General features: G+C 36.8%; 2 protein-coding genes across 3 annotated transcripts; one reads left to right on the top strand and one right to left on the bottom strand.

Moving 5' to 3' along the window:
- The first annotated feature begins 16 nt into the window (after positions 1 to 16).
- On the top strand, positions 17 to 4,262 carry LOC124156102 (protein transport protein Sec61 subunit beta). Its single transcript, XM_046530429.1, has 4 exons — positions 17 to 167; positions 263 to 360; positions 434 to 532; positions 3,955 to 4,262. Exons 1-4 carry the CDS (start codon positions 165 to 167, stop codon positions 4,040 to 4,042), a joined length of 288 nt encoding a protein of 95 aa, XP_046386385.1. The 5' UTR covers positions 17 to 164; the 3' UTR covers positions 4,043 to 4,262.
- A 3,609-nt stretch (positions 4,263 to 7,871) lies between these two features.
- LOC124156098 (transcription factor Sp4-like) lies at positions 7,872 to 26,077 on the bottom strand. 2 transcript variants are annotated; one of them, XM_046530421.1, is made up of 12 exons: positions 25,704 to 26,077; positions 24,628 to 25,332; positions 23,542 to 23,866; positions 20,958 to 21,244; positions 19,761 to 20,129; positions 16,609 to 16,705; positions 15,560 to 15,663; positions 14,440 to 14,716; positions 13,515 to 13,827; positions 12,780 to 12,954; positions 11,210 to 11,329; positions 7,872 to 9,691 (listed from the first exon to the last, which is right to left on the bottom strand). In XM_046530421.1, the coding sequence occupies exons 1-12, from the start codon at positions 25,770 to 25,772 to the stop codon at positions 9,560 to 9,562; spliced, it is 2,973 nt and encodes a 990-aa protein (XP_046386377.1). In that variant the 5' UTR covers positions 25,773 to 26,077; the 3' UTR covers positions 7,872 to 9,559. The 2 variants fall into 2 exon arrangements, with proteins under 2 accessions (XP_046386377.1, XP_046386378.1); XM_046530422.1 differs by having other exon boundaries at positions 12,780 to 12,948.
- Between the last annotated feature and the right edge of the window lie 1,119 nt (positions 26,078 to 27,196).

Below are 27,196 nucleotides of genomic sequence, written 5' to 3'. Positions count from 1 at the left end.
TTATGTATACGCGTATACGCCAATGTGTACGTGTTCCGTGGGAGAACACGTCAGCCGGAATCTGTAGTTCAGTGGTCACGGAGGGTTCCGAGTTCTCATAGTTGATTAAGGTGTTGTAGTGTTTGGTACGAAATCTAATCATAGAGACGGATTGGCTTTGAAAGATGGTAATTATGGAAAATCCTTACCTGCACATTTTTTCACCCTTTACTTTTGAGTTTAGTTTGAGATGGAATCTTAAAAATGTACAATTTCGTTAAAGCCTGCTGCTCCAAGTTCAACATCTGTGGGGTCCGGTGGACGATCACCGTCAAAAGCTGTCGCCCCGCGCGCAGCCAGCGGTAGTACTGTGAGGCAAAGGTTAGTGCATTAATATACATTATGTGAAATTTTCGTGGCTAAATGGGATTTTCATATCAACTATTGTTTACAGGAAAACTGCTCCAACGACGTCTGCTCGGTCACGAGCCACGGGAACTGGAAGTGGAGGAATGTGGAGATTTTACACGGATGATTCCCCTGGAATTAAAGTGTAATTAATTTAAATTATTCCGCATAATTACTTTTGATAGTTTACGTGGAACCGGTATGCCTTTCGATTATTAGTAGTCAAAACTTGAAACAGTGACAAGTTATTGGATATCTATTCCTTCTGAGCCATATCAGAATTATCTGATCAGGAATTGGAGTTGGGAATACATAATGTCCTATGAAAGATAATTTGTATCCAGAAGGGATTAGTATGAAATTTCCCACGGTTGGTTCATGGCCCTTTAAAGTCCAAGACAGGAATTACATTTATCTGTTTTACTTGACTAATCACACACTTAAATCATGTCGGGAAATGGTTAATAATATTTGTTGGTCTATTCAGACAATTTTTCCCAGCTCCCAAGCAATATCTGCATATTAGGAGGAACATGACTTTAAACCTCTTAGCATATGAGCTCTATGCCAGCTGTGGCTATTTACAATGAAATTGGTAGCTTGTAAAAAGCTTTTACATTTAATTTTATGATAGGGTAACTTGGGCATATTTACATTGGAATTGCACTTGGCAGGTAATCTGATACGAGAATTGAGTGGAGAGCTGTGTCAAAATAAGTAATCTTTGGATTGTTGACAAGTAGTAATGAATTGTAATTGGCAGTGACAAGCTCCCAATGTTCCTTATACTGTGAATAATATTATGATTTCTGCGATAACATTTAATAAACTCCAAAATTTATGATTCAACGTTGTCACCTAATACACTCACTTCCCACACACACGGCTTCTCCTAAAAATACCCTCAAAACCACACATCGTCTCCTGCAAATGTCCTTTAAACCACATGTTGTCTCCTGTAAATGACTTAAAACCACACATCATCTCCTATGAATGCCCTGTAACCACAAGTCGTCTCCTATAAATGACCTTTACTGTCGACTTCGCCTCAGAATACAATATGGTAGTTTCCTTCATCAAAGAAAACAAAAGGCATTGATTGCAATTCGTTATCCACCATTAGTGAATTCATAATATACAAATTATTTGGTTTTAGAAATCCCAGTTTAGAAGAATGTTAATGGTCAATTTTAACTTAATTTGAAAAGAGCCAGATTGGCACCCATGCCACTCCACGTGGCGTAGATGCTATACGAGTAGAGTTTTACATCATCTGAGATTACCATTGCATGCAAGAGACACAGAGCTCAGGGAAACATCTCTTAATAATCACCTATTTAAATTCCCCATGGTCGGAAAGTGTCCTTTGTTTGATAGGGTATTAATAATCCTTATTTAAACCAAGCGCTGCCTGCTAGCAGGGAACTATAAACTACCATCATGCTCGGCAGCAAGCAGCCTGCATCCTAGCAGCGTTCATAGCCTTGCACCCAGGTGGCCTCACACAGATGCAGCCAGATGTGACACAGGATTTTTCCAGCATTCATACTTAGCCATCGTATTTTCGCGTGCTTGAAATTTTTCTTTTTCATTAAATCATGAAAAATAGATATTGTCATTTAAAAATCTAAAAGCATGAAATACGTTCTCCAGGAGTAATATTTCGATTTAGAAAATAAAAAAACAGGAAACCTTCCTATTGGGAAATATATTGGTTTGGTTTTGATTTTGTTAATTTTCCATTTAAAAAAGTTAAGCAACAAGTAATCATGGTAAAATGAACAAGCACAATACTTTGACTCCATAAAGTAGTCCCACTGTTTCTGTAGAATTGGCAATAACCACAAAACAGGATACCTCATGAGTTTATAACCAACATCGTTTAATATAGGAAATAAGGGGGGGGGAGAAAGAGTGGCAAGTGGTTGCAAGGATACTTACAAGCGATCGCCAGAAGACGTAGTCTCTTCCAAGAAAAAAGTCCTGGATGCAAAGGTAGGCACAATTGAGGGCAAATTATTTCAACTCACAATGGCCCTTCAGCTCCTCTTTGATTGTTGGAAGGACCCCAGATGTCAGGACTCGTTTGCTTTGTGTAGTGGAGTCTTTTATCCCAGCTCCTCCTTTTTTTAACTTATAGGTCGAACTGTTGATTCATCCTGGCTTAAGTTGCTTGCAAATGGTGGTTGGCCAAGTATGAGTTACGAATGGTGTGGCAGACAGCACTGCAGATCACTCATATATGCTATGACTTAGGTGGCAGACAGCACTGTAAAAAAAATGAGCATCTCCTAGCCTGGGGCGAGGGTTATATCAGCTGTGTCCCTACCCACAGTGTACTTCTTCCTTGATTGTCTGCTATATCGCTATTCATTTGGTCGAACTGGGCGATTGAAATGGTTGTATTACACTGGTCACATTCTTTTTCACCAGTTTTTCACACTACACACGTACACAAATTAAATAATACACTTATCAACACAAAACAAAAGTACAATGAAATATTTTAATCCAACCTTAAAATTGCCTCTATGGCTCCCATTCTTCGAGTGGCGATTGACAAAACTTTGTGATGGTAACTATAAGATTAAACAAAAGAACGAGCCATCACAGTATGTTATAGCTCACTGTAGCTTTGGTACTCGTTATGCCATAATTATTGTTTAATCAATTTATCTGAATGTGGCCAATGGGTTTATTTATCTTCAGATTACACGTAGTAGGTAACTAACCAAATTAGAGAGATTACCAAATTGGAGAGAGAAAAGAGCTATTAATTTTTTTGTAATAACGTCATAGTATAGAGTTGAATTAACATCAATTAGCAATAAGTCATTTAGGATTCTAGCTCTTATGTTTATATCATTCAGCGCTAATGGAGCTACATATTTCTTATTCATAAAATAATGGTGTATTCTCTCAATGATAAGCACTCATTAGCCAAAGATGACCTTCAAAGAATACTCAGTCAAATATTATTTAGCCAAGATGCTCAATTTAACACTATTGTAATGAATTTGTCAGCCATGGTGGCGGTGGGGTAAGTCCTTGCCTGCCTAATCGAAGATCACAGGTCAAGTCCCACCTGGGTAGGTTACCCCTATTCAGGACATGGGTTTTTATGATAGTCCATCACTGTTGATTGTTAAATTCCCCTTATGTAAAGACCTTCAAAATGACCTATTTTCGAGGTGAATAAATATGTATAGTAGTTACACCATTTTTTTTAGCATTAGGGATGATAAGCCATCATAATTATATTTCAAATTTACAGTTATTTCTATGATGGACAAAAATTACTTTTACATTGTCGGACCAGGTCCAGGCAGATGTCATTGCTGAGAACCCTTTCGATAGCTTTGTTGCCTGGCAGTTTTCTCTTAAACATTGTGGCAAGTTACACTTGACAACTCATCGGAATTTTAATGTTCATCGTAAGAGGCTTAATTTTATCATCCCAAGAAAATTTGCTAGCATAATTGCCACACAGTAAAATAATAACTGTTACCAACCAACGATATGTTATAGCTGATAATGTGATTTATGATTTCCTATGCTTCATTCCAGAGGACCTGTGCCTGTGCTGGTGATGTCTCTCCTCTTCATTGCCTCTGTCTTTATGCTGCATATTTGGGGAAAATATAACCGTTCTTAAATATTTATGTATTCTAAAATTATTAATTTGTTTTCCATTAAATACAAGGTAATACTCCTGAAAAAATGTGTGTTCAGCAATCATTCCATGTACTGAAGGTCTAAGAGGATCTTTACGGAACAGGGTTTTACCAGCTGTTGACAGAAAAAGATTTTTACTTGAATTTATACAATTTAATGTACCATTGTGATTTTTAATTAAAAGGCAATGTTAAATTTAATTTTATTAGTTTATTTGATTATCCTGAAAAGAATGCATCTTGTGAGATGCATTTAACTTTTGGAAAGTGGTGGTTCATTGGAATTTTTTTCAGTCTGGGACTGTGCTGTTTTCTTCTAAACAGCCTATGTAGGAAAAAGTTGTGCATTGCTCTGGGGAAGTAAACCTCTTCATTGAGGTGAGGAGGACAAGAGCAACTAAGTCTTCCATGAGAATATTCTAGTTTGTCTTGTACATAATTTATAAATGTAAGCTATCTGACATTGCTTTTTGCTTCGCCTTCTGTTTGTAAACCTTATCTTTGTAAAATTTCATTAATCATGGTAAAGCACAATAGTCATAATATTGTGCTTTGACTTTTATACTTGTAATAAGTAAAAATGAAAGATGACGAAAGCTATGAAAAAGAAAAATAATGAAAGTTTCATTATAAAGCAATGATTTTGGTAGACATTTCTATAATGTGACAATAACAATTTGGGACATAAGGAAATGCCAACCCACCTTCCCAACCAGCACATTATAAGTCAATGAAACAAGGTGGATTACAGAAAATAAGGAAGTCACTTATAAGTTAGCCTTTTCCTATGGGTTTCTTAAGGCCATGCCAACATACATCCCGACCAATAATAAAATAGAGGCCCACCATCTCCCTAGATGTTGTTATTATTTCCATCGCTTTTGAGCACTATTCAATAAGGCATTTATGTATGTATAATAATTGTTTCCATTCTAGGCCCTTTTGCATAACATTATAAGTTCATAGTTAGAAAGAAGATGGCGAAACAGTAGTAGTACGAAATAAACATTTTTTCACACGAATAGCAATGTGTGAAATAAAATTATTGAAGGAAATCACTACATATTATTAATAATTTATTCATCGAGTTACTTACCTGAACAAAATATTGAATTAATAAATGTCAGATTGAGTGAACCTTAAATGAAACATGTTTATTTCAAGAATGCTGCATTTAAGTTTTGCTATATAATTACATTTTAAGTCGGTTCCTACACCATTTACCCTTATTTTTCACAGTGGCATAGTAGAAAGTGTAGCATCCGCTCCGGTCTCTCTTTCGAGACAGGGATCAAACTCGGCTTTGCTGTATGGGTTCTTACCTTTGGGTGCCAGAAGCAATGAATAGGTTCAAGCTGTACTTTGTGATAACTAGAAAAAGGCACTTTACCTTCGGGTCTCCACGAGAAGCGTACTGCGGTTATGCAGGCGAAGATCGCGGAGGCGGACTTTCGGTGGGGCTGCAACTATCTAAGTGCTAGCTCGCCCTTTCCTATGATGGTCGCAGATTGGGCTGGTAGGTACTTTTACCGACAGAGTTGCGAAACACGGCACGGAGAAGACGGGAGATTTTTGCTTGTCCAAATGACCACCGCTCCCTGTACACGCCCCGGCTGTCACTCCCCAATACCAACTGACTTCCTTTAGATTTTGAGGGTTTTTATACTCAAAATCTTGGCCACCCCCCCCCCCTCCCAGGTCTTATCCCCCCCAAGTTGACCTATAGGAGTAATCTAGGAAGTGGAGTCTTTGTTACGACGATTCCATTCCATGTTGAGGTGTCCATCTTCCCGTTTCCTTTAAAAGTATTTTTGTGTGCCGTATTTTGCTTTCGCTTTCCTTGCCTTAAGCTTGCGCTCAAATTTGCGGTCACCACAAAAGCATGGCCAGCTAATGACATGAAGGTTACAAGTTCAATTCTTTCCCATTTTTTTTTCTTTCCACAATAAGAAAAGGGTTTGCAAACTATGCCTTGCATCATCACCAGCAAGCCGCTTGAAATTGTCAAAAATTTATCAATTTACGAGAAAATTCGTTATCAATTGTTCAGTTCTAATAAAGACTCACTGATTTCAACAGAAGGCTTTAAATTCATTTTGACACAGCTCTTTACAGAGTAGGATGTGTAGTATGCTGTTCTGCCACCTTTGGTGCACATCCAACAGGAGGAAATTGTGTTATTATGAGGATATTTGACGACATTCCTTACCTATTCTCTCTAAAATATTATCCTTGCCTTACACAAGTTCCTTAACACATTCAATGCGGATGATATTTTCACCGAAACCTCCAGTGACGGATGGGTGATTTTCCTTCATAACGGTGGTATTGGAAGTAATACTACAGAATTTGCAATATTTTTTGTTTCTATTTCAAGCAATTTGCAAAAATCCCTAATGACATACATGTATGCCACCCGTCACCAGTAATTGACAATTCACGCAACCCGCATTACACACATGCAATTTTCCTTGTATGAAGGAGTGAACTTTTCATATTTCCGTTCATAATACTTCTTCTACCATTGATTCCTTAGGTTAATGGCGGAAATATATTGGAATTAGTCTTTACGTGTATTTTTTTTGTTTCAACGGCCGTAGATTTAATTTTTTCAAGTCACAGAAGTAGAACACACAATGAACGGCAAGAAAAATATAAATTTATGGGATAAACATTTTTTTAATCTATGTTATCTCAGAGTTATTGCAAAATTGAAACATTTCAATAAAAATTCTCACAAATTTTTATGATATATTTTAAAGCAAGGCCTTAGAGAGAGCCCCGGTTGACCTTCACATTCTGGGCAAATTGCAGTCACTGTCCTATGGATGCCTTCACGGTTAGCGGAGAAATGAAGAGCCTGCATCATTCCTAAAAACCTATCACGGCACATTTTCTCCCGAATATCGGTACTCACACTAATTCTGACCTCCAATCGTTAGAAATCGTGTTAACCCTAATTGTGCCCATGTGGAGAAGAAGGCCCAGCCAAGTTTCCAGTTCTCCCTGTCCAACAGCTTCCAATCCATTATGCCATAGAGGATTGGTAATTGACCTAGGGAAACGAATAGGGAAATATGCCGTAAAAGTAGGAAAACGACCCAAAAAAAATCACCCAGGATAAACGTAATTTGCATTAATAAAAAATGTTCCTAGCAAAAGAAATTCAAATATAACATCATTAACTGAAGCACCATACTTAGATCATTTTTTATAATGTAGTGAGTACGAAACGGGGATAAATATCTTTAATAAAAAAGTTAGTCTAATCATAATTTTTGTTATAGCACATAAAATATGAATAAATTAAAAATGAAGGTAAAAAAACAAATTTTAAAAAATAATCCATATGTAAGACATGATTATGATATTTACGATAAGAATGATGAAAAAGAGACGAAGGAAATGAAAAGAAAAATCTCAACCTGCCAAATTGTTCCAAAAACAGCAGTAAAGTAAACAAAAAAACTCTAAAAATGAAGGAACACGTATAACTAGAAACGGACACTTCCGCAATGGTGTAAGGTCACTCCCGAACTGCGGGAGGGTGAAAAAGTAACGCTAGGCGCGCTCGGAGCACCCTAGTGACCAGCGGAAAAACGTACTCCCGAAGACATACATTTATGTCATCCGCCTGAGTGGAAAAGCCCTCATGACATATATATATGTCATCCGCACTGAATGTGTTAACTTACAATAAGCTGCTTATATTTTTTCCGTAAGAACACCAAAAGAAACAGATAACTCTTACTTCGTGCTATCTGTGTTGCACACCATAAGACGTTGCATTATTAGCAGTAAATGCCATGGTAATTTGTACATATACTTTATTTTACTATTTGTCATAACTCTTAGGTAAATCACATTGATAAATATCTATACAAGTATAAATAAATTTACAAAAATAGTTTTTTGTTATATATAAAATTTCAAGTTAAAAAATCCTCTATTAGAAATCTTTTGAACTGGACATGTAGGTCATGACCTTCTAACACTGCATTTTGGGTCAAAACAATTTCATTATTTACACTACATATAGATACAAGATAACACCTTTTAAGTTTCTAATAGATGGGATCTTTAGATTAAAATGCCTATGACTATATACAAATACTAAGTACATTCTTGGAAAATGTAGGGAACCATGATAACCTTTAGGCTTAACGCAATGTAAAAATATCATTAAAACAATCAAAATGTAATAAAAATTACTGCTTAGATCAAAATTTAAATATTCAAGAGAGTCTGGAAATTGGAATGAATCAATAAAATTGTAAAATGGTAGCATCTAAGGTTTCATCTTACCATAAAATACTGCAAATCAAAACAAATACAATTAATCACAATGAAATGAATTCATTGCCTAAAATATGCAGCAATTGCAATAACACATCACAAGTAGGTATTGTAGTTGTCTAAGGGAATTAATACCAGAAATACAATGGTAAATGTGTACATAAACCTATGAGAGATTCAGTGCAGTGTAAGTAAATCTACCCTGTGACAATTGCTCAGGTCCCCAATGGTGACAAAATTCAATATAATTCATCAACACTTCAACAGCGCAATCAAAATTTTGCGCAAAAAATTCTGGCTACTCTTAACCTGAATAATTTCGAGAAATTGTAGCCCACAATACTTGCAACTTCATTGTAACACACTACAATTTAATTGGAGTGCTAAAAATATCTTGCAAAATCTTATGAGATAAAATATTAATTGAAGAATGATACACTCAACCCTTCCTGCAAAAACCTCCTTTGTCCTACCAATATTATTCTGAGAAAATTTTTTTCTCAGACTCTTATAAAAGATAAGCTTCAATATAATGTAAATATGCTTTGAAATAAGACACAATGTTTAAAACCAGGTCAATCAGTTAAAACAGATCCTCTATTCTCTAATAGACCATCCATTCTAAAAGTTGATTTTCAAAATCACTATGAAATATGGGATATGATGTCCATAAAATTTTTAAATTTGTATCTCACAGAGATAAATCCACGCACACATAATAGAAGTAGTACACTTTAAACATGATTCTTTGTAAATTCATGTTTCTGAATAGAATGATGTTTAAATTTCTACTATTGGCTTTCTTCAGCTCCAAGTGAGAACAGGGTTCTGTGTCACATACCATCCACACATTCCATAATTTGTTCACACAACACAAACATTTACTTAGGTTTCTTGTTCTTTTGATTCCTTAAGTGCAACAGCAGCAACTTTAGGATGAGATAATATTGGTCTCATCGAACATTCAAGTATGAATGATATATTTGATTCATCGCTCCTGATAAATTAAAACTAAAAGATTTCAATTAATAAAATCCAGTTTCCTGAATCCTAATCACCCTCATAACCAACACAACCGTGTAAAAACCTTTTGGATAATTGTCCCAGCACAAGCATTTGTATGTAATTCATATGCAAGATGCCATTTGAAACACCACAGTCAAATGAAATGTCCGGAACTAGGTTCCCGCACTACCACAAAATCACTCTGAAAAAGAGTCCACGTTTTCATTGATAGCTAAATTTGACTGATCTGCTTCTGACTGAATAGCCATTTTGCCTTCTTCTTCCTCTGATGAACTTCCATCAGATCCAGTAGTATTGTTAAGCATATCCTGAAACATAAAATTAAATATTACCCAATCACATGCCAGTTTGCAGTCAAACACCATGAATGATTGCCTTTATCGTAAAAAAATTCTAGTTAAGCTGATAAGCAATGAAGCAGAGTCTGGAATTAGGCAACTATTTCAAATTTTCTACTTCATTATCTTCACATTAAGAAAAAATGATTGTAATCAACATTTAGATTGGTCTTAATTTTAGTTTTAAGGTTTTCGCAGCGATTAGATGCACTATTATAATTCATTTTCGGGAATACGTCTGCGTGCTATTAATATTTAACTCAACGTTTCGTTCCACTTACTGGGAACGTCGTTCACGACGTTCCCAGTAAGTGGAACGAAACGTTGAGTTAAATATTAATAGCACGCAGACGTATTCCCGAAAATGAATTATAATAGTGCATTTAGATTGGTCACTTGGTCAAGTTCCTCTAAAAGAAAAGAGCTAATCCTTATACAGTAGACTCCCGATTTTTAGATAGATTTTTAGAAGGGTAACAATGTTGAATCAAAACATGGAAAAAGAACCAGTTTAAACTTTTTTGCTTGGCAAATTCAATTATGGAGACATTCTTAATTTTTTTTACAGAGCTTTCTTGGTAATTTAAATATTTAGTGAAATTATTTTCATTCACTTCTTGGGGTTGCTCATTTAAATTTGCCAATAATTCAGATAATAAGAGTTCATCTTTGGAACCGAGTATCGAGAACCGAGGACCGATGGGTAAGAACCAGACCGGCATCAAGAACCGAAAAAATTTAAAAACTGACTCATCCTTAGAAAATACTGTGCAAAATGAAGTATGTATTGGCTATTTTTACCTGTTCTAAATAACTGCTTCAAGTCAAACTAAAATTGCTCAAGTCATAACTATAACTATCAACCATAATTTACTGTCTGTAAAAAAAAAGTCAACACAGGAGTTTGAGGAGCTCTGTTGTCTAAATGAAGCAATGAATTTCAATGCCAAAAAAAGAATGCGAAAGAGTTTATTTACATGTGGAATTATTTGCTTTAAACAAATCATCAGCTTCACTGTATTTCCTGTACTTAATTTTTTCTCAAAAAAGTGAATGTTTTTTGCACGTGATTTCCATGATTGAGAAAGGTTCCTCATTCTTTCCCAGACCACTTCATCAAGTAAGGCAATCACAGCTATCTTAAACAGTGATTCAATGCTGGTTCTGAAAATCTATTAACTGGAACGATACCTCAATGGAACAAAAAAAAATTATCTGAGGAATTATTTCTTCATGCGGAGCGAATGAATTCAGGAATATAAGAAATTAAACACCTTTCTATTATATTATCCCTTTACACAAGTACTCAAGAAAGAGGTGAGATTTTTGAGCAGATCACTAGTTGAATTAAAGCAGGAAGTATGCCTGTACCAAGCAAGAGCAATCATTGAGACCCAATCAAGTTAATGCAAAATAGTGATAAGCAAATTAATGTTGAGCCTGTATGTAACAATGCTTTTGTCAGGATTGGGGTTATGTTTTACTTACCATCTTTCCACGTTTTTGATGTATTCGAATGTGTTTTGATAAATGGTCACTTCGCATGAACCTTTTTGAGCATTCTGTACACTGGAATTTCTTTTCTCCTGTATGAGTTCTTCGATGCCGCTAAAATCAATAAAAACACATATTTAAACATGAAATCAATTACTGTACTTAAATACAGCAGAAAAACAGAGAAAATTCATCTTTTGGTGTTTTAATTAATAGAAAATGACATTTTTCACAGTTTTGCAACTGAAGAAATGCATTCAGGGTAAGATGCCTGTACTCGTAGCAGTAGGCATACCTCGAATCACGTCATTTTTATCATCATTGGTAATGAAGATCGGTAATTTTTTTCTCAGATTTAAGCCATGGATAAACATTTCAAATCTCTACTTCACGAAGTTATAGAAGAAGTTCTCTCATTAACCAATACTTGTAAGAAATAAGAATACATTGAATCCTATTGCTTTTACACACTAAATACAACACAAAAAAAATATAAAAAGATTAAAAATTAAAAAATAATCGCATTATGAATCAAAACCAGCAAGAGAAATTCAGGTAGTGGGTATAATGTATGCTGGCCTCTTTTGAACTGAACGATGGTCAGGTATATGTGTCCTTAGCTCTGTCAGTATCAATCTCAAAATAAATGGATTGAAGCAATTTGCATTTGTTTTGGCTAGATCATTTTAGAACATCGTAAATCACTTTTTCAAACAGAAATGATAACGAAATATCGGAACAAGAAACTATGCATTATCATTTCACTCCAAACCAAACCCTACAAACTGTAGTTAACTCCTGACCTCTCAGATTTTGATGAAAATTGGTAATCACATTTGTCTCCTCAAATAAAAAATACCAGTTGAAGTTTTTTTCACAAATCAAAAAACAGTTGAATAATATTTATTTATTTTAATATTTAAAAATTTTTACCTATGACATTTAAATGTATTTTTCATATAGCATATGTGCAATTTTTGTCACCACCTCATTGGGTAGAATGCAGTCAAAGGGAACCGAAGATTCAGTTGCACTAAGGCATGATTATGCAACGGCCAGTCGAAGTTAAACAGGAGAGGAAGGGAGTAGTGGAGTAAAGGCAGAATGGGAAGTGGAAATAAAGACAAAGGGAGTACACTTTGCATGAGTTACAATGATAATATCAACACTGAAGAGATCCACTATTGGATGACGAAATTTCAAAGAGCAAGAAATTAATCAGAAATCTCTTTCAAGCAATCTAAAGTAACAGACCATGCACATAGATAATAACTCATCGATTGATTTACATAAATGATGAACACTATGAGAAATAAAAGAAAAGTCTACTGCACTAACTTTCTCATTATTCATGCCATCAGTCCACACCATTAGCTCATAGAACAGTGATTTTATGTATTTTAAATTGGTTTCAGTTTCACTAAAAATATTCAGTTGAGGAGGATTCATTTAAATGTAAAAACACATTTTCCTGTCAATGTTAAAGAAAAAACAATAGAACTACCTACCATAGGCAAAAATCACAATAAATGTGAAGAACTGAAATATAGACACTATTACATACCTGCAATTCATCAGATCTAGTGAACCGCTTTCCACAATAAATCCAGCTGCAAGTAAAAGGTCGCTCTCCAGTATGCCATCTGAGATGAGCCCGTAAATGCGACGTTTTCCCATATATTTTATTACAACCCGAAATGTGGCAAACATGAAGTCTTTTCCTCTCAGAATTCCTAGGTCAGTAAATGGATAAAGGAGGTATGTAATTCTAAGTAGTTCGGCATTCTTATTTCACTCATGAAAAAAGTATGCATACTAATATTTAAGAAATAAAAAATGGAATTACTAGTATATTCAAAGAAAACATAGTAAAAGCAACCACACTTGGTCCAGAAGGAATTAAGAAAAGTAAATTGTTAACAGCATTAACAAGAAAAAGTATTTGCATGGAGCAAAAGGTAGGAGCATAGCACTTGGTATGAATAAGGTTAACATTATACTTTTAAGCATATTTGCTGCTTTATGTTCATAGACATGAAGAATTAGAATTTAAAATTATCAAAAAAATAGTAAAACAAATGAATACTTAAGAGAAATATAACGTAGTCCTTCCGTAGAAAAAACATAATTCTCATAGCCTAAGTTTCTAGTTTTAACTATATCACCCTAATGTTGTAATGAGAGAAATAAGTTCTAAACATTTTAACTTGAACGTTTTCAGAAAATTCCATGCAATCACATGTAATTGGTTTAAATAGTGTAGTTTATACGACCAATGAAGATAAAAATGGGATCCTACCTCTCAAGACCTGTGCAATTAGGACAAGTACAGGCCACCCTGCGAACCCTAACCCGCTGAGGTGTCGATGCGTTCCCATCAGAAACTGCAGTGCTAATTGGAGCAGGTGTTCGAGCAACAGAAACCGATGCAACTGTTGTTGGATTTTCTTGCGTACCAGTAACAACAACGGTTGCTGGAGCACCATTGGACACATTACTGCTCGCAACAGAAATTCCTCCCCCCACTTGCCGACCTCCAAGTCCTGCAGAGGTACTGACAACTTGCCAGCGTGTTGGGTCATTAGGATCTGGTTGTATCTGCTGACCAGCAGCTAGAACAAAGATGGAATCGATTGACAGGATAAGTTTTGGAACCAAAAAATCAAATCTACCTAAGAGAAATGAACACACACTATTAAAAACACTTCCTGCGGCCAAGAGAAATATTTTTTCCAGAGAGGAAATGTTGAGTGGAGGTTGACCCTGGGGGTATGCACAAAAAAACTTATAAGAGAATAAAGGCATTAATTGTACATAGGTATGGAGATTTAGAAAAAAATTGAGGACTGCTGCTCAATACTACAAACTGAACTGGTAAAATGGGTTCTTTTAAACTAAACAAGTATAAGACACGGTCTCAGGCGTTACTTTGTGGAATTGCTTCATGTTGAATGAAATAAAATAACTATGTTTTATTTCATTAAACTAAACAAGACTAAATTTTTATACCATGAAATAGACTTTTTTGATACGAGATGTTTTCACTATATAATTATCACGACATTGCCATAAACAGGTTCATTTGTAAATCTGATGGACTGTGACATTTCACCTTAATCAAGAGAGTAGACCTTCCACAAAATTAAATTTTTGTACCTACGATTGGCTTCTAAATAAACAATATCAAACCAATACAGGACATACAAAGGTTTTTCACAACATACCAATGATTTGAGCTCCTAAGGGGATCCCTTGAACTGATGCCAAAGAGCCGACTGACGTGATGATGGGTGTACTTGATTGAGATGCAGGAGTAGTAGGGGCAGGGGTAGATGACGGGAGAGGAGTTGAAGCCGATGTACTCGGAGGTGGAATGGTAATGGTATTAGTGCTTCCCCCTGATGGTGATAAAATAAGCGGCCCTTGAGCCCCGTTTCCACCACTCATTTGGAGGGAAGGCGGTATGAGTTGGATGGCCTGCAAATTACCTAAATTTGGAACCTGGAAAGAAACACAAACAATGCCATTATTAATGATCACATAAAATAAAACTGAATTGTTAACAATAAAGAGGGGATTGCATGCTGGATCAGATTCCTTTAGGCAGAATTGTATAACACTTAATGAATACTTAATCCTATAGTATGTAAGTATACCACCATTGCAGCCCATAAGGCCATACGTTTCTACAACAGAGGTGTTGCAATAATTTATAAGTTTTAACAATTTGATGCATTCCAGAAGGTACATATGGTTAAAGATTTCCACTGAATTGCATACCATCCAGCTCATTGAAGATCTGTATATAAGCAAAAAGATTGGGAAGGTGGGAATACAGACTGCATACCCAACAGAGGGATTAGTAATTCTAATCACTAAGGGTTATTTGCTTAATAGAAATCTGAGTGCAAAGCAGTAATCCTCCTTATTTAGCAAGTAATTTACACGTAGGTAGGAACATGCTGAACTTAGGTAGGAACAAGCTAAACTAAAATGCAAGAATAAAAAGTTTTATGCAACTTAAGGGGTTTTCCGACAAAAATGGAAATTTAAGTAACATCTTGAAAAGTTCTGTGACTTGTTACTAACGTGATAGGCGATTTATCAACTGAAGAAAAAAAAGAAAGGCCCCTAAAATGATTGAAGTGATATCTTTGGACCAACCTCATGCACTAATAAAAAAATTGCCTAGATATAGCCAATGTCATGTGGCATTGTCAGATCTAATTTCATTATATTAAACATAAACCATCCTACAATTAATTAAGTGAAAATGAGAAGTTTTATTTCATTATGAAAGCATTAACAAAACAGTTGTAGAAATACATATTAACAATTACCAACCTGAATGATATTATTTCCAGCACGAACAGAAGTTAAACCACCAGCCTGGGATAAATTGGCTATATTTGAAACAGGAATTACAGTCACCTGTTGACCCTGAGCTCCTGAAGAGTAACAAGAGTACCTCATATTAATAACAAAACATGAAAATTATGTACATGTAAAATTAATTATATACTGAAATTATGAATTCATTATATATAAGTGAATTCCAATTAGATATAAATTACTTCGTATATGGCATTACAATGTGCTATATATGTAATTTCTATTGCAAATATGAGTAAATACAGAAGCCTCCTTTCCTTCAATTTTGATGGGATAATATGAATATGAAGCATGTGCTTTGCACTTACTTTGATACTTTACTCTTCATAAAGGACCTCTTAGAGAAACATTTATGAAAGAGATAGGGATACTCTGGATTTACATTGAATTATATAAAGTTAGGTTTAATTAATAACTCGTCATTACTGTCAAAAGCAATATCAATCAAAATTTATGAACCCAACAATGATATAATGAAATTCAATCACTTGTTGCAGCAAAAAATCAAATACCATGGCAAAAACCTAATAACTACAATTATAATACCAGATTGACATAGCTTTTCATATTGGTTTTTTTTTTTTTATTAATATTACTTTACTCAGTTTGGTTTTAAAACAGGCAGGCAACAGTGAAACAATATCAACTTTTGACTAACTTTGCGTGATAAATTTTTAAGTAAAGAATATCTGAAGATGGACTAGCACAAGAAAAAAACTTGAGGCTGATTTTGCATTTCTAGAATTAAAAGAAGATTAAGTGGCAAATATTGGGAGCATAAATAAAAAATCCAGGAAACAGCTTTTTTTTACTGAAAACTATATTGCTAAAAGACAAATTAAAGAGTAAGAAAAATACCTCAGACCTCATTACACTGAAGTAATAGATAAGATAGAAAATGAAGTAATAAAAGATAGAAAAAGCTTTTAGTACAATGAAGGCCTGAATAGCAGAAGCCAAAAGTTAACATCTGAATTTAGAAAGTCAACACCCAATCGCACCTGCCAAAGTTATGTGCTGGGCACCAATGCTAATGCCTCCAGGAGAATCAGCACCTCCAGGGACTCCGCTCGCAACTAAACTAGGGGCTGAAACAGTCTGAAAGCATAGTAAAGAAACAAATGAACAATCTAAGAACATGTGCCACATCTTGTATGTTTTTCTCATGGGACACCATGTAACAATGTAAACACCAAATGTCTTCTCTAAGGACTAAGGATTTGCAGTATGAACTGCATAACTTGATACAGTAGACTCTCGTTAATACGAACAACGTTGTTACGAAGTTCTCGTTATTACGAAGCATATCATTGGTCCCGATGAAAAGCCCTATCCAAGCTATAGTAAAAGAAACGTTATTACAAAATTTTTGTTTTTAAGAAATTACCAACCTCAGACCCGGTCCCGGCGGTTACAAAATGAACTTTATTATGAAGTTCCATGCATAAGTCACGGCATTTAATTGCATATTCACTATACTTAAGTTTTAATAATTGCGCCACGTTAAAGTTCTTCTCATGTACAGTGCCTAAGAGCATCAATTATGGTTCTTTATTCAGTTTACACGCAACATCATATAACAAGCTTCATTCCTGTGAAGTCATGGTGACCCACTCATAACTGTTCGTAAATTGCATGTACAGTCGGTCCTCTCCCTATGCACATTCGATTTGTGAATTTTCAGAGATATGAGCATTCAAAATTTTCAAATTTCGAATTTGGTGCCTTCCGATTTGGCCGATACTACGTGGTGTGGCACTGGGCAACTCTCACTGTGATCACAATCTGAACAAGGTATCATTGAATCCGGTGTGAATTTAGGAACTGTTCAGCGTTTCGCGCGTTCTTTGTCACCGTGGGCTCCGGATGCATCGCACGCCCTGCTAGATCAGTTCGTCACAATAGTGAGTTAGTGCATGCGTGTGATGCAGTGTTGCATTCTGCAGGATAACCATACTCCTCGATAACTTGCATACAGTCTGGCTGGCGTATTGAGATGTCCGATTACGGCACAATAGGAGGGGCGGATAATCCTGCGCCAGCATGGTTTAAAGCCAATCGCTGTCCCCCAAATGCACCTCACACCCTCGCCTAATCATACAACATTGTCAAATGCATAAAGGAGCACCGAAATAAGTCTGATTCACCAAAACAAGCCCATTCTTCGAATCACCAAAACAAGTGATTGTTCGTCTAGGTCCTTCACGCTCGTCGTCCCTTCTCGTTCTTTTCTTCAGGGAACTCTTAGTAAGCGTTTCCCATTCTTAACTGGAAGCCTTGCCCCCTACCCAGACCTAGACCATTTTGTCAGTCATTGGACAATTCTCGGGGGCCGGACTGTTAGTTTATCAACCTAGGAACAAGGTCTTGGAACGTATCTAGTTCGAATATCGGACTTAATGTATTCAGGAAGATATCAACCCTTGATTGTATCATGCCGCATTCTTCTGTTGAAAAACTGAAACGAATTTTCCTGTTTATATATATTTTCGAGTAATTTAATCGCGTTTATAATATACTATTTTTTTCGACGATTCCTAAAAGAAACGTTCCAATGAACTTTGTTAATACGAACCTCCGGTTTTTCGGTCCCGTGAACTTCGTAATAACAAGAGTCTACTGTAATATGGAAATGTGTTTATAGTTTACAGCTAAATATAATAATAAATACAAAGAAATTTGAGAAATTTCACCAAGCCAAAACATGATTAATGACCCAAACATTTAACTTCTCAAAAAAATTCAATGGCCTATTAGCATTGACAATTACATAAGTTAAATCTATGTGTATAAAAGAGTATGTCTATTTGTCTGTCCGCTATGTATTTACATACAGCTGCCAGGATTGCTAACAAAGTTACTGTGTAGGTGCATCTCATGCTCCCAATACCCATAGCGCTTATTCAAGTATTGTCTGACATGTACTTTGCATCATTTGCACATCACCGTTTGTTATGCCATGTCATACAACTTCTGTGGTTGGACAACCTGCCGGGTAGGCACACCTATTGATATGCTCAAAGGAAAAACATTACTCAGAGGATTCTAAACTTCCAAGAGGAGTGTTCAAAAACCAGATTTTAGAATTTGATTTAACTCTGTAGTGTTATTGTCCACCAGGAGCTGTCCTCGAATCATCCCCCAGACGTAGTTATATGTATATCCAATAATTTAAACAAAAAATGCAGTTAAATGTTTACAGGTCAAATGTATTCCCATATAAGAGCCCATCTGATATGAGTCAGCCGTAGCCAGTGGTTTAGGTGGCAGATTGTCGTACTGATGATCCAGGACCTACTCATGTGTGCGGCATATTTTTTTCATTTCTTTTGATAATTTTCGATTAACAGAAGCCTGTTATTCATCATTATTTCCATGACTTTCATTGACAAATTTATTTTTGAGCATGGAAATTTTTTGTGGAGGTGTTTTTCCATTTTTTCACACTCTAATTTTAATTTCAGTGATATAAATATTCAGCCAAATAATGGGAAATAAAAAAATCATGAGAAAGGGTAGGTGTGTTTTCTTTTATGCAAATTATTTACAGTCATCGTAACATGAACCCTGTGCAAGCCATGATCTGAGGCCTATTGGGTAGTGGGTCTGCCTGCCTTGGTGATGGTGGGGTAAAGTCCTCGTCTGCCAAACTGCAGGTCGTGGGTTCCAATCCCACCTGGGTAGGTGGTCCCTATCCAGGGAATTGATGTTTATATCGAGCTTTGTTAATTCCTCCGTTTTAAAGGCCCCTATGTGCTTTTTACGGGGAAGTTGTAAATAAATAAAATAAAAAAATAGTCTTTGAGAGAATGATAGCGGAAGAGGGTTGACTAGAGGGCTGATGTGTGGAGATTAGTGGATTTTGGGAAATATGCAACTTAATTACTATCCTACGGCCCTGAACTTCTCCCAATGACCATCTCTTGGGATAGATTCACACTATGTGCCTGTATCAACCCTTATACAGACCTTTACTTAGGCCGTAGTATTCCTCGGTGAATACATCCACATGCTACTGGGGGGACAAATCCTGGCTAGCTACTCAAGCATAGTAATCAAATTCACATCAAATCCCAGCACCTTAGCATATGCGACCTCCCTTACAAGGCCTCTCAATTTTACAATCAATAACAAGTTTTCTGTAATATATTACCTGAACAGTAACCCCTGGCGTGGTCACAGTTGATGTACTCCAGGTACTTGAGGTGACGTTAGATGATGCAGGAGTGGAAGATGATGAGCTGCATGGTACTGCTGCTGATGAAGATGATGATGCTGAGACACTCTGAGGCTGTGATGTGGCATGGGAGACTAGGGTAGCATGGTGATGTTGATGATGGTGGTGATGAGGAATTGTGTGGGCATGAGAGTGAGGTACTTGGGCATGTAACTGCTGCTGTGACTGGTGCTGGAGCGTAGGGGTGAGGGGGCCACCAGCACCCAATGGGGTAAGGGATGCTAGCTGAACTTGTTGTATCTGACCCGATGGTGTGATTATCTGTGCCACCTGCTGCGTGGGCATCTACAAATTAAAAAAAGGAGAAACTCATCAAAAACTTTCAGTTATTTAAATTAAATTAAATAATACAAATGTAACAACCATTCCATGAGATAAAAAATGTAAAGAACACATTATTTTATTTTCATAACAGTGAATAGAAAGAAAACAAGCGGAAAAATCCAAAAGGATTAGAAACACTACCGCCCATCATTCTTCATTATATTAATGCTCTTCATGTATGACAGACATCCATCAATGTGCAAGAGATATAAAAATCCTAAATGCAAATGAAAAGCATACAACCCTGCACATCTGGTCAAAATTGGAGGAAGATAGTTTTTAGGTTCTAGCTCTCACACTAATGTATGCACCATGATCAACCAATGATTGAACTATCAAATTCCCAGAATATTTTCTGATTTTACGTTCACATGCATAGCAAACTAAAACTCATAATTCATTAACATTCTTTTTTGCTTTTGTCAAAAGTAAGTCAGTCCTCTCCTCTAACCAATAGGGTATCCATTCCAGAGGGAGGGTGGAATAACCAAAATCTTGCCAACCATTGATCATAAAATACACAAAAAGGAGCAATAAACTCCATGGCAGTTAAACATTTCATGTGTCTACAGTTATCAGACTTCAAAAATATATTTTTCCAAATACAGTGTATTGAAATGGTTTGATTTCAGAAGTTAGTCCACGCTTAAGGCAGTTTTAAATTCATTTCAGTCATTCCCATCTCCAGCCATAGACAATAGATCAATGACACCACTGTTTGACAAATTTTAATGCTTCAGGCCTTCATACCTTTTGAAATAATTTCTCAGAATGAATATATTTACTTACTGGAGTTAACTGAGGGATAACCTGGAGTGTCTGTCCAGGTGGGGGAAACTGCGTGGCTATTGCCTGAAGAGGGAAATGGACAGTCTGATAGACAGTTTGCCCATTAGGCATAGCAATTGGTACTTGTACTGGGATCATTGTAGTAGCTGCAGTTGGTGCAGCAGCTGCTGATTGAAACTGAGGAGAAAACTGAAGAACTTGAGTGGGCATACTCCCACCAGCACCTCCAGCTCCTCCTCCACTGCCACTAACGCCATTTGCAGTTCGTATACCTGATACATTCTGACCTAAAAATAAAGAATAAATAAGACCACAAAAGTGATTTAAACATCTGAAATATTTTCTTACCAACCGGAAATATTTTTTTTACCTTTCATCTCTTTCTACAGAAATTTTCAATCAAATGATACAAAGCACATAATACATTGTGAACTAAAGAAACTGACAAACAAGAACTTGGATCATATAGATATAGAATCCCACACGTGCCATATCCTTAAAGCAATAGAATTCCTATATTATACCCACTCACTTTCATTCAGAATGTTAATGGCTATTTTCATTTCAACAAAACCATGGCATCTTGCTCACAATCTCATATTTCAACAATTTTCTCCCAGGCAACTATTTACAACTTTAGCTAAGAAAACTGCAAAATATTTTTGCCCAGGAATAGTTATTTTATAAGATGTGTACATATAAGTATTCAAATGCACCAAGATGCAGAAGGAAAAACTGCCCATTCACCAAATAAAACCAATCAACAATTTTTGCATAGTCATAAAAACAAAAGTATGTACGTCACCACAACCAAAAGACTTTTCAATTTTATAGCCATGTAGCTACTATTTTCACAATTCATGTATATTTTTAAAACAGCAGATCAAGTCTGACATGTTACAAGGCTTCCCAGCAAAATGCAAGACATAAGTGGAAAAGTAACCACAAGAGTGCAAGAGTGAAGTTTTAACAATGATATATTTAATCCTTCACTTTATTTTCTATTTAAGGCCCATCAAGTGATGAAAAAAACTGCTTTTGTAAAAATTTGCTTAATCATCAATAGCCATGAAAATCATGGATAATAAGTTTTCTTGAGTATTTCAGCAAAAAAAACAAGTACATAAATTGTCTCTCGAAAGACAGTAAAAGAAATACCCTTTCCTAGGAACGTTGTCATTCTCAATTATGTTCCCATTTCTCAATATATTTCTCCAGGTATTTCATGCATTAATCTTAGGTAAATAAAGTCTAAAAAGATGAAACTATTTTTCAATATTTTAAACGAGAAGGTGATGACTTCATTTACCCTCTATCACCTCAGAATATTTAATATCTCCATTCAAATTAATGAGAAAATTTCTACTACTACAGTAATACTGCACACACAAAAACAGTTTGAAAAATTTAACAAAATACCATAAAGGCCGTTTTACACGGTACACGGAATTGCGCAGGTTAGAGCTGCATTAATTTCTAAAATGGCGTGGAATTGCGCGAATGCATGAACGAAATTAGAACAGGGGCTATTTTGCCGTCTCGCATCCACGCATTCTCGCATGTGTTCTAGCAATTCACCGCTTTACATGACGCAATTTTGATTGCGCCTTCACACGTACGTCAGACTGCACAATTCCGTGTACCGCGTAAAACGGCCTTAAGGGTATGTTATTTCATAAACACCTGACATGGAATCCAGTTTTCCTTTGAACATTAAATTTTCAAATATTTAGCTCACATTTTAATAAAATCTTACATACTTTCTTTTTGTGAACATATTTATAAACAATGACAGAAATGATTCATTATAGACTTGAAGACCATTTTACAAAGCTATTGTAATTGCACATGTTAGCACTGCAAAAATATTTTGAAATTGTGGGAATGCGAGCTCAGAATTACAGCAGGGGCAGTTTTTCCATCTTGCATCCTTGCTTTTTAGAAATCCAACGCTTTACAAAATGCAATTTTGACAACGCCTTCGTGCATATGTCAGATTGCGCAATGACGTGCCCTGTTTACAACTTTATTTCTTTCAAAAACTTGGACATTGGAGATTATGAATTGTGTCACAATACATTGAATAAAAACCCATCATCACAACCTTCTAATGTCTCTCCCAGAGATTATCAATGATGAAGGAAAAATTTCTTACAGCCGATTTGCACGTGACATGCCATTGCACAACCTGATATCAAAATTGTGTCATAGGTGCAGTGAATTGCTAGAACAAATACAAGAATGCATGGATGCAAGACAGCAAAATAGCCCCTGTTCTAATTCCAAGCTTGCATTCTCACAATTTCAACATGTTTACAGTGCCAGCCTGCACAATGACATCCCCCATGTAAAACGGACTTTAGGTTAATGCTACAACAGACGATGAATTTTATTCTACATACAATGTCAGAAACCTAAATTTTTCTCTAAACCACTACTTTCTAAAATCTGCCGAGAGCTCCAAAAACTATTTGTATGTGAACCCAGTGCAATGAACGACAATTTTTAAGAATAATCATTAATATGCCTCCCACAGGGAAAAGAGCATAGAAAAGGGCCTTAAAATAAAAATGAGAAACTATACCTGGAGTTCCACCAAGCACCCTCTGAACTTCTTGTATTTGTATGTGCTGGCTATGAACTAGAGTTGATGGAGGCAACACAGTCGCTTGAGTCCCTTGACTTGAGGCTGGAGCAGTGCGTATTAATTGCCCAGATGGAGTAAGAAGAGCTGTGCCTCCACCAGCCAATTGTACAGTAGTGGTCCCAGGGGGAGCTGAAGCAGCTGTGGGAGAGCTGCCAGGACCATTTCCTCCAAGAGCACCATTCCCAACAGTGGGTAGGGCAGGAAAGAATAAGGCCTCTTGGCCATCAACTGTGACAGTTTGAACCATATTATACGACTGCGCCTGGAAAAGCATGAGTATTCACTTGAAAATTTTTTGCAAAAGGAAAATCCAACCCTCCCCGAGACTTAGGAGATTATTCAGAAGGCAACTAGTGAACAGCATTTTAACAGAGACAGCATAGAAACATTGAAATGGGTCGAAAAATTGGTAAGCTATTAAGCAGTCATCTTCCACCAGCATCATAGCACACCAATTGATGAGTTGTGACATGGATTGTAAATGGTGTCAGTAATTGAAACCTGATTGCTGATGGAAATCAAAACAATGAAATACTTTCCTCACTTAAAATACCATCTCAATGCCATAAACATGAAAACAAATCTGTGTTACTTATTAGCATGCTTTAAAAACTACAATCACCATTGGAAATAAGGAGATAAATTTAATCATTATACTATGACATATTAAATATTCACGCATATTTTAGGCAACGACTCAAAGAAACATTGGAAACCAGTGGCGTAACTATGTGGGGGGGGGGGGGGGGGGTGAGATCGCCCACAGATCCCATTTTCCCTCCACCCAAAAGCATATTCCTAGTTACGCCACTGTTGGAAACACTGTAAGTACTCTGAATGTACACTGTACTGTGAATAATCCTGTAAATCCACAGAATTAAGAATTATGGCATAATATTTCATGTTAACAAAGAAAAGAGAGTGAACGAGTTAAAATGAACATGTGAAATGATTCTAATAAGAATCACTTAATTAACTTCGTTTAATTATGACAAGAGAAGCCACTCTACAGCAAAGAATTACCTGTAAAAATTGGCTTGGAACACCTTGCACTGACACCATTGTGGGAGCACCAGAACTCGACACTAATGTCTTCACTGAACCACCGCTACCACCGGGAAGTACACCACCAGCGGGAGCTGATCCAACACCAACAACCATGCCATGCGCATCAGATGATGCCATACTAGCAGGGAGAAAGTTAGGCAACGCTATCACTTGTTGTTGTTGCTGCTGCTGTAACTGCTGCAGTTGTTGTTGAAATTGGTGTTGGTGCGCCGTGATGCTCTGCGGTTGTACAACTAGCTCTTGCTGTTGGTGGTGAGGATTTTGCTGGCTAGTTTGAGGATGTTGCAAAATTTGAATGGTGCCGTTACCACCTCCAAATAGGGAAGAAGCATTCAAAATACGAACCGTCTGCTGCTGTTGTAGTTGATGCTGTTGCTGCAATTGTTGCTGCTGTTGAATTTGTTGTTGAATCTGCTGAAGGAGTTGTTGCTGTTGTAAATGCTGTTGATTTTGTTGCTGCTGTTGCAGCTGACTTTGTTGCTGCAGCTGTGTCTGTTGTTGCTGCTGTAAATGTTGCTGCTGCTGTTGTGCTGGTGAGAGCTGCAATTCCTGCTGCTGAGCCAAGAGTTCCTCTTCTTCCTTCAGCAACTGTTGCTGCGCTGCCGACCCTATCTTGCTACAAGTGGCAGCAAGGAGAGCTAGTGGAGAAGGTTGCGCCTCCTGCCAAACAAAAATGCACCACGAAATTAATAAAAATTAGTATTTCGCTGTTAAGGTAAAACAATTTCAGCTGACTAGTGACAAAATTCTAAAATGAACGTCGGATAAAAACTGAATGGCTAGTCACTCACTCGACAACATTGAGCAGATAAACAACAAATGATCGATCAGAAAGAACACCACATCGTAGTCGCATCATAGAGCAACAGTTATCGATTTAATTCATGGCGTACAGGTCTAAAAAAGGGGGCAAATTTTGCACAACACCCTCTCAGCTCTAAAATACAATACCGATATTAACAACATTGCGCAAACCTTCGCTTGAAGGTAGCTACCAAAGAAATGTGTCAAGGCTTTACGCCGAGGCCTACCTGGGCAGCAGTTTGTTGTAAAATGTAGTCTTGTTTCACGTTCACGCCACTACAGGATGCGGATGACATGATCCATGTAGGGAAAACTGAATCTTTCTCACGCACTGACGCTCTTTACATGGAGGCTTCACTCCAAAGAAATACAAGGCTGGCGACAAAATCCATAACTCTGAGCTTAAAATACCCTTTTTTGACTTCAGGTAAACACACAGACAAAACAAACATAAACATAATTTCGAAAACAGGCAACACACGATCACGCACGATAGTTTGAGATGATAGTCAAATATTTAGGTGGTTCTCGTGGGTCTAATTTCTTAGGCGGAGTGATACTGTGGGCGGGAGAAAGCTATCTGGGGCGTGTACGTCGAGGGGGTACGCCTGTGACGCGGCAGTGTGGCGGGGCGCAGCCTTTGGCCACGGAAATAGCTGATTGGCAAGTATGCTCACAATGCCCCAACCCATGACTGGGCCGGATTTTGGTGTCCTCCTCCCCTTCCCATTCTCCTCCTACTTCACTCTCTCCTCCCCTTTCAAATAGGACTTGCGGCAGCACCCAGCTGTCCGCGTCGATTTCTAAGGGGAGACAGATTTGCCGATAATCCTGCATTCATGTAACCCTGGCTTTCGGGTGCGAATGCGTTGATTAGTTTGAGACGAATAGCGTAGAATGCGCCATATATCTCCAAGTAAATTCGAATTTCCGAAACTGAGTACGTAGATGCAGAAAATTTTGAAATTGACAACATTTTTGACACTTGAGTTTTGCGCCTTTCAATTATATTAAAGTTGGGATATAATTACTTTCCTCGTAATATATAATACTATGACAATCAGAATCCATATTTTCAATATGAACCAGGCATAATAAACAATTGCCATGATTATTATTTGCTCACATATTTACTCTAATTTACAACAGATGCCATAATACTGTCAAAATAAATTATAAATCCACCTCGTGCGCTGAGCGGCTTTAATCATAAAGAGTTAAAGGAAGTGTGAGAAGGAGAGCATACTTGTGCGCGATGAGCAAATCTCGAGCGCGAACGCCACAATGCCTTGTTGCAGAATGGTCTATTTATAGGGGTGAGCAACAATAAATTCCTCGATTGTCGGTCATTTAAAAACTGTATGGCAAGTATAAAATAATTGTCATATGATACATGATTCAATAGTTAAACCAGTATCGCTAACTCAATTGCGTACACTATGGATTATTAAATCCACATTGACGGACCTGGCTGGGCGACCCATCAATGACTCTAAATATTGCCTACCACCAAGGCGCAGAGGTAGGCCCGTCCATAACAAGGACCTCAATCCAGCTCTGCAACTATTGCGATTCCGTTCAGTGGCGCAGCGAGGGGGATAAACCCCCCCCCCCCCAGAGCTCGCAGAAATTTTTAATTTAAATCTATTTTACTTAATTGGATTAATATTGCTAATAGAATAGTGTGAGGATTAATAAAATATCCCTCAGAAGGCCGTAA

The sequence above is a fragment of the Ischnura elegans genome, chromosome 3 (assembly GCF_921293095.1).
Source record: "Ischnura elegans chromosome 3, ioIscEleg1.1, whole genome shotgun sequence".
NCBI lineage: Eukaryota > Metazoa > Arthropoda > Insecta > Odonata > Coenagrionidae > Ischnura > Ischnura elegans.
The sequence above is the reverse complement of the archived record's forward strand: the minus strand, read 5'-3'. Positions and strand labels throughout refer to the sequence as shown.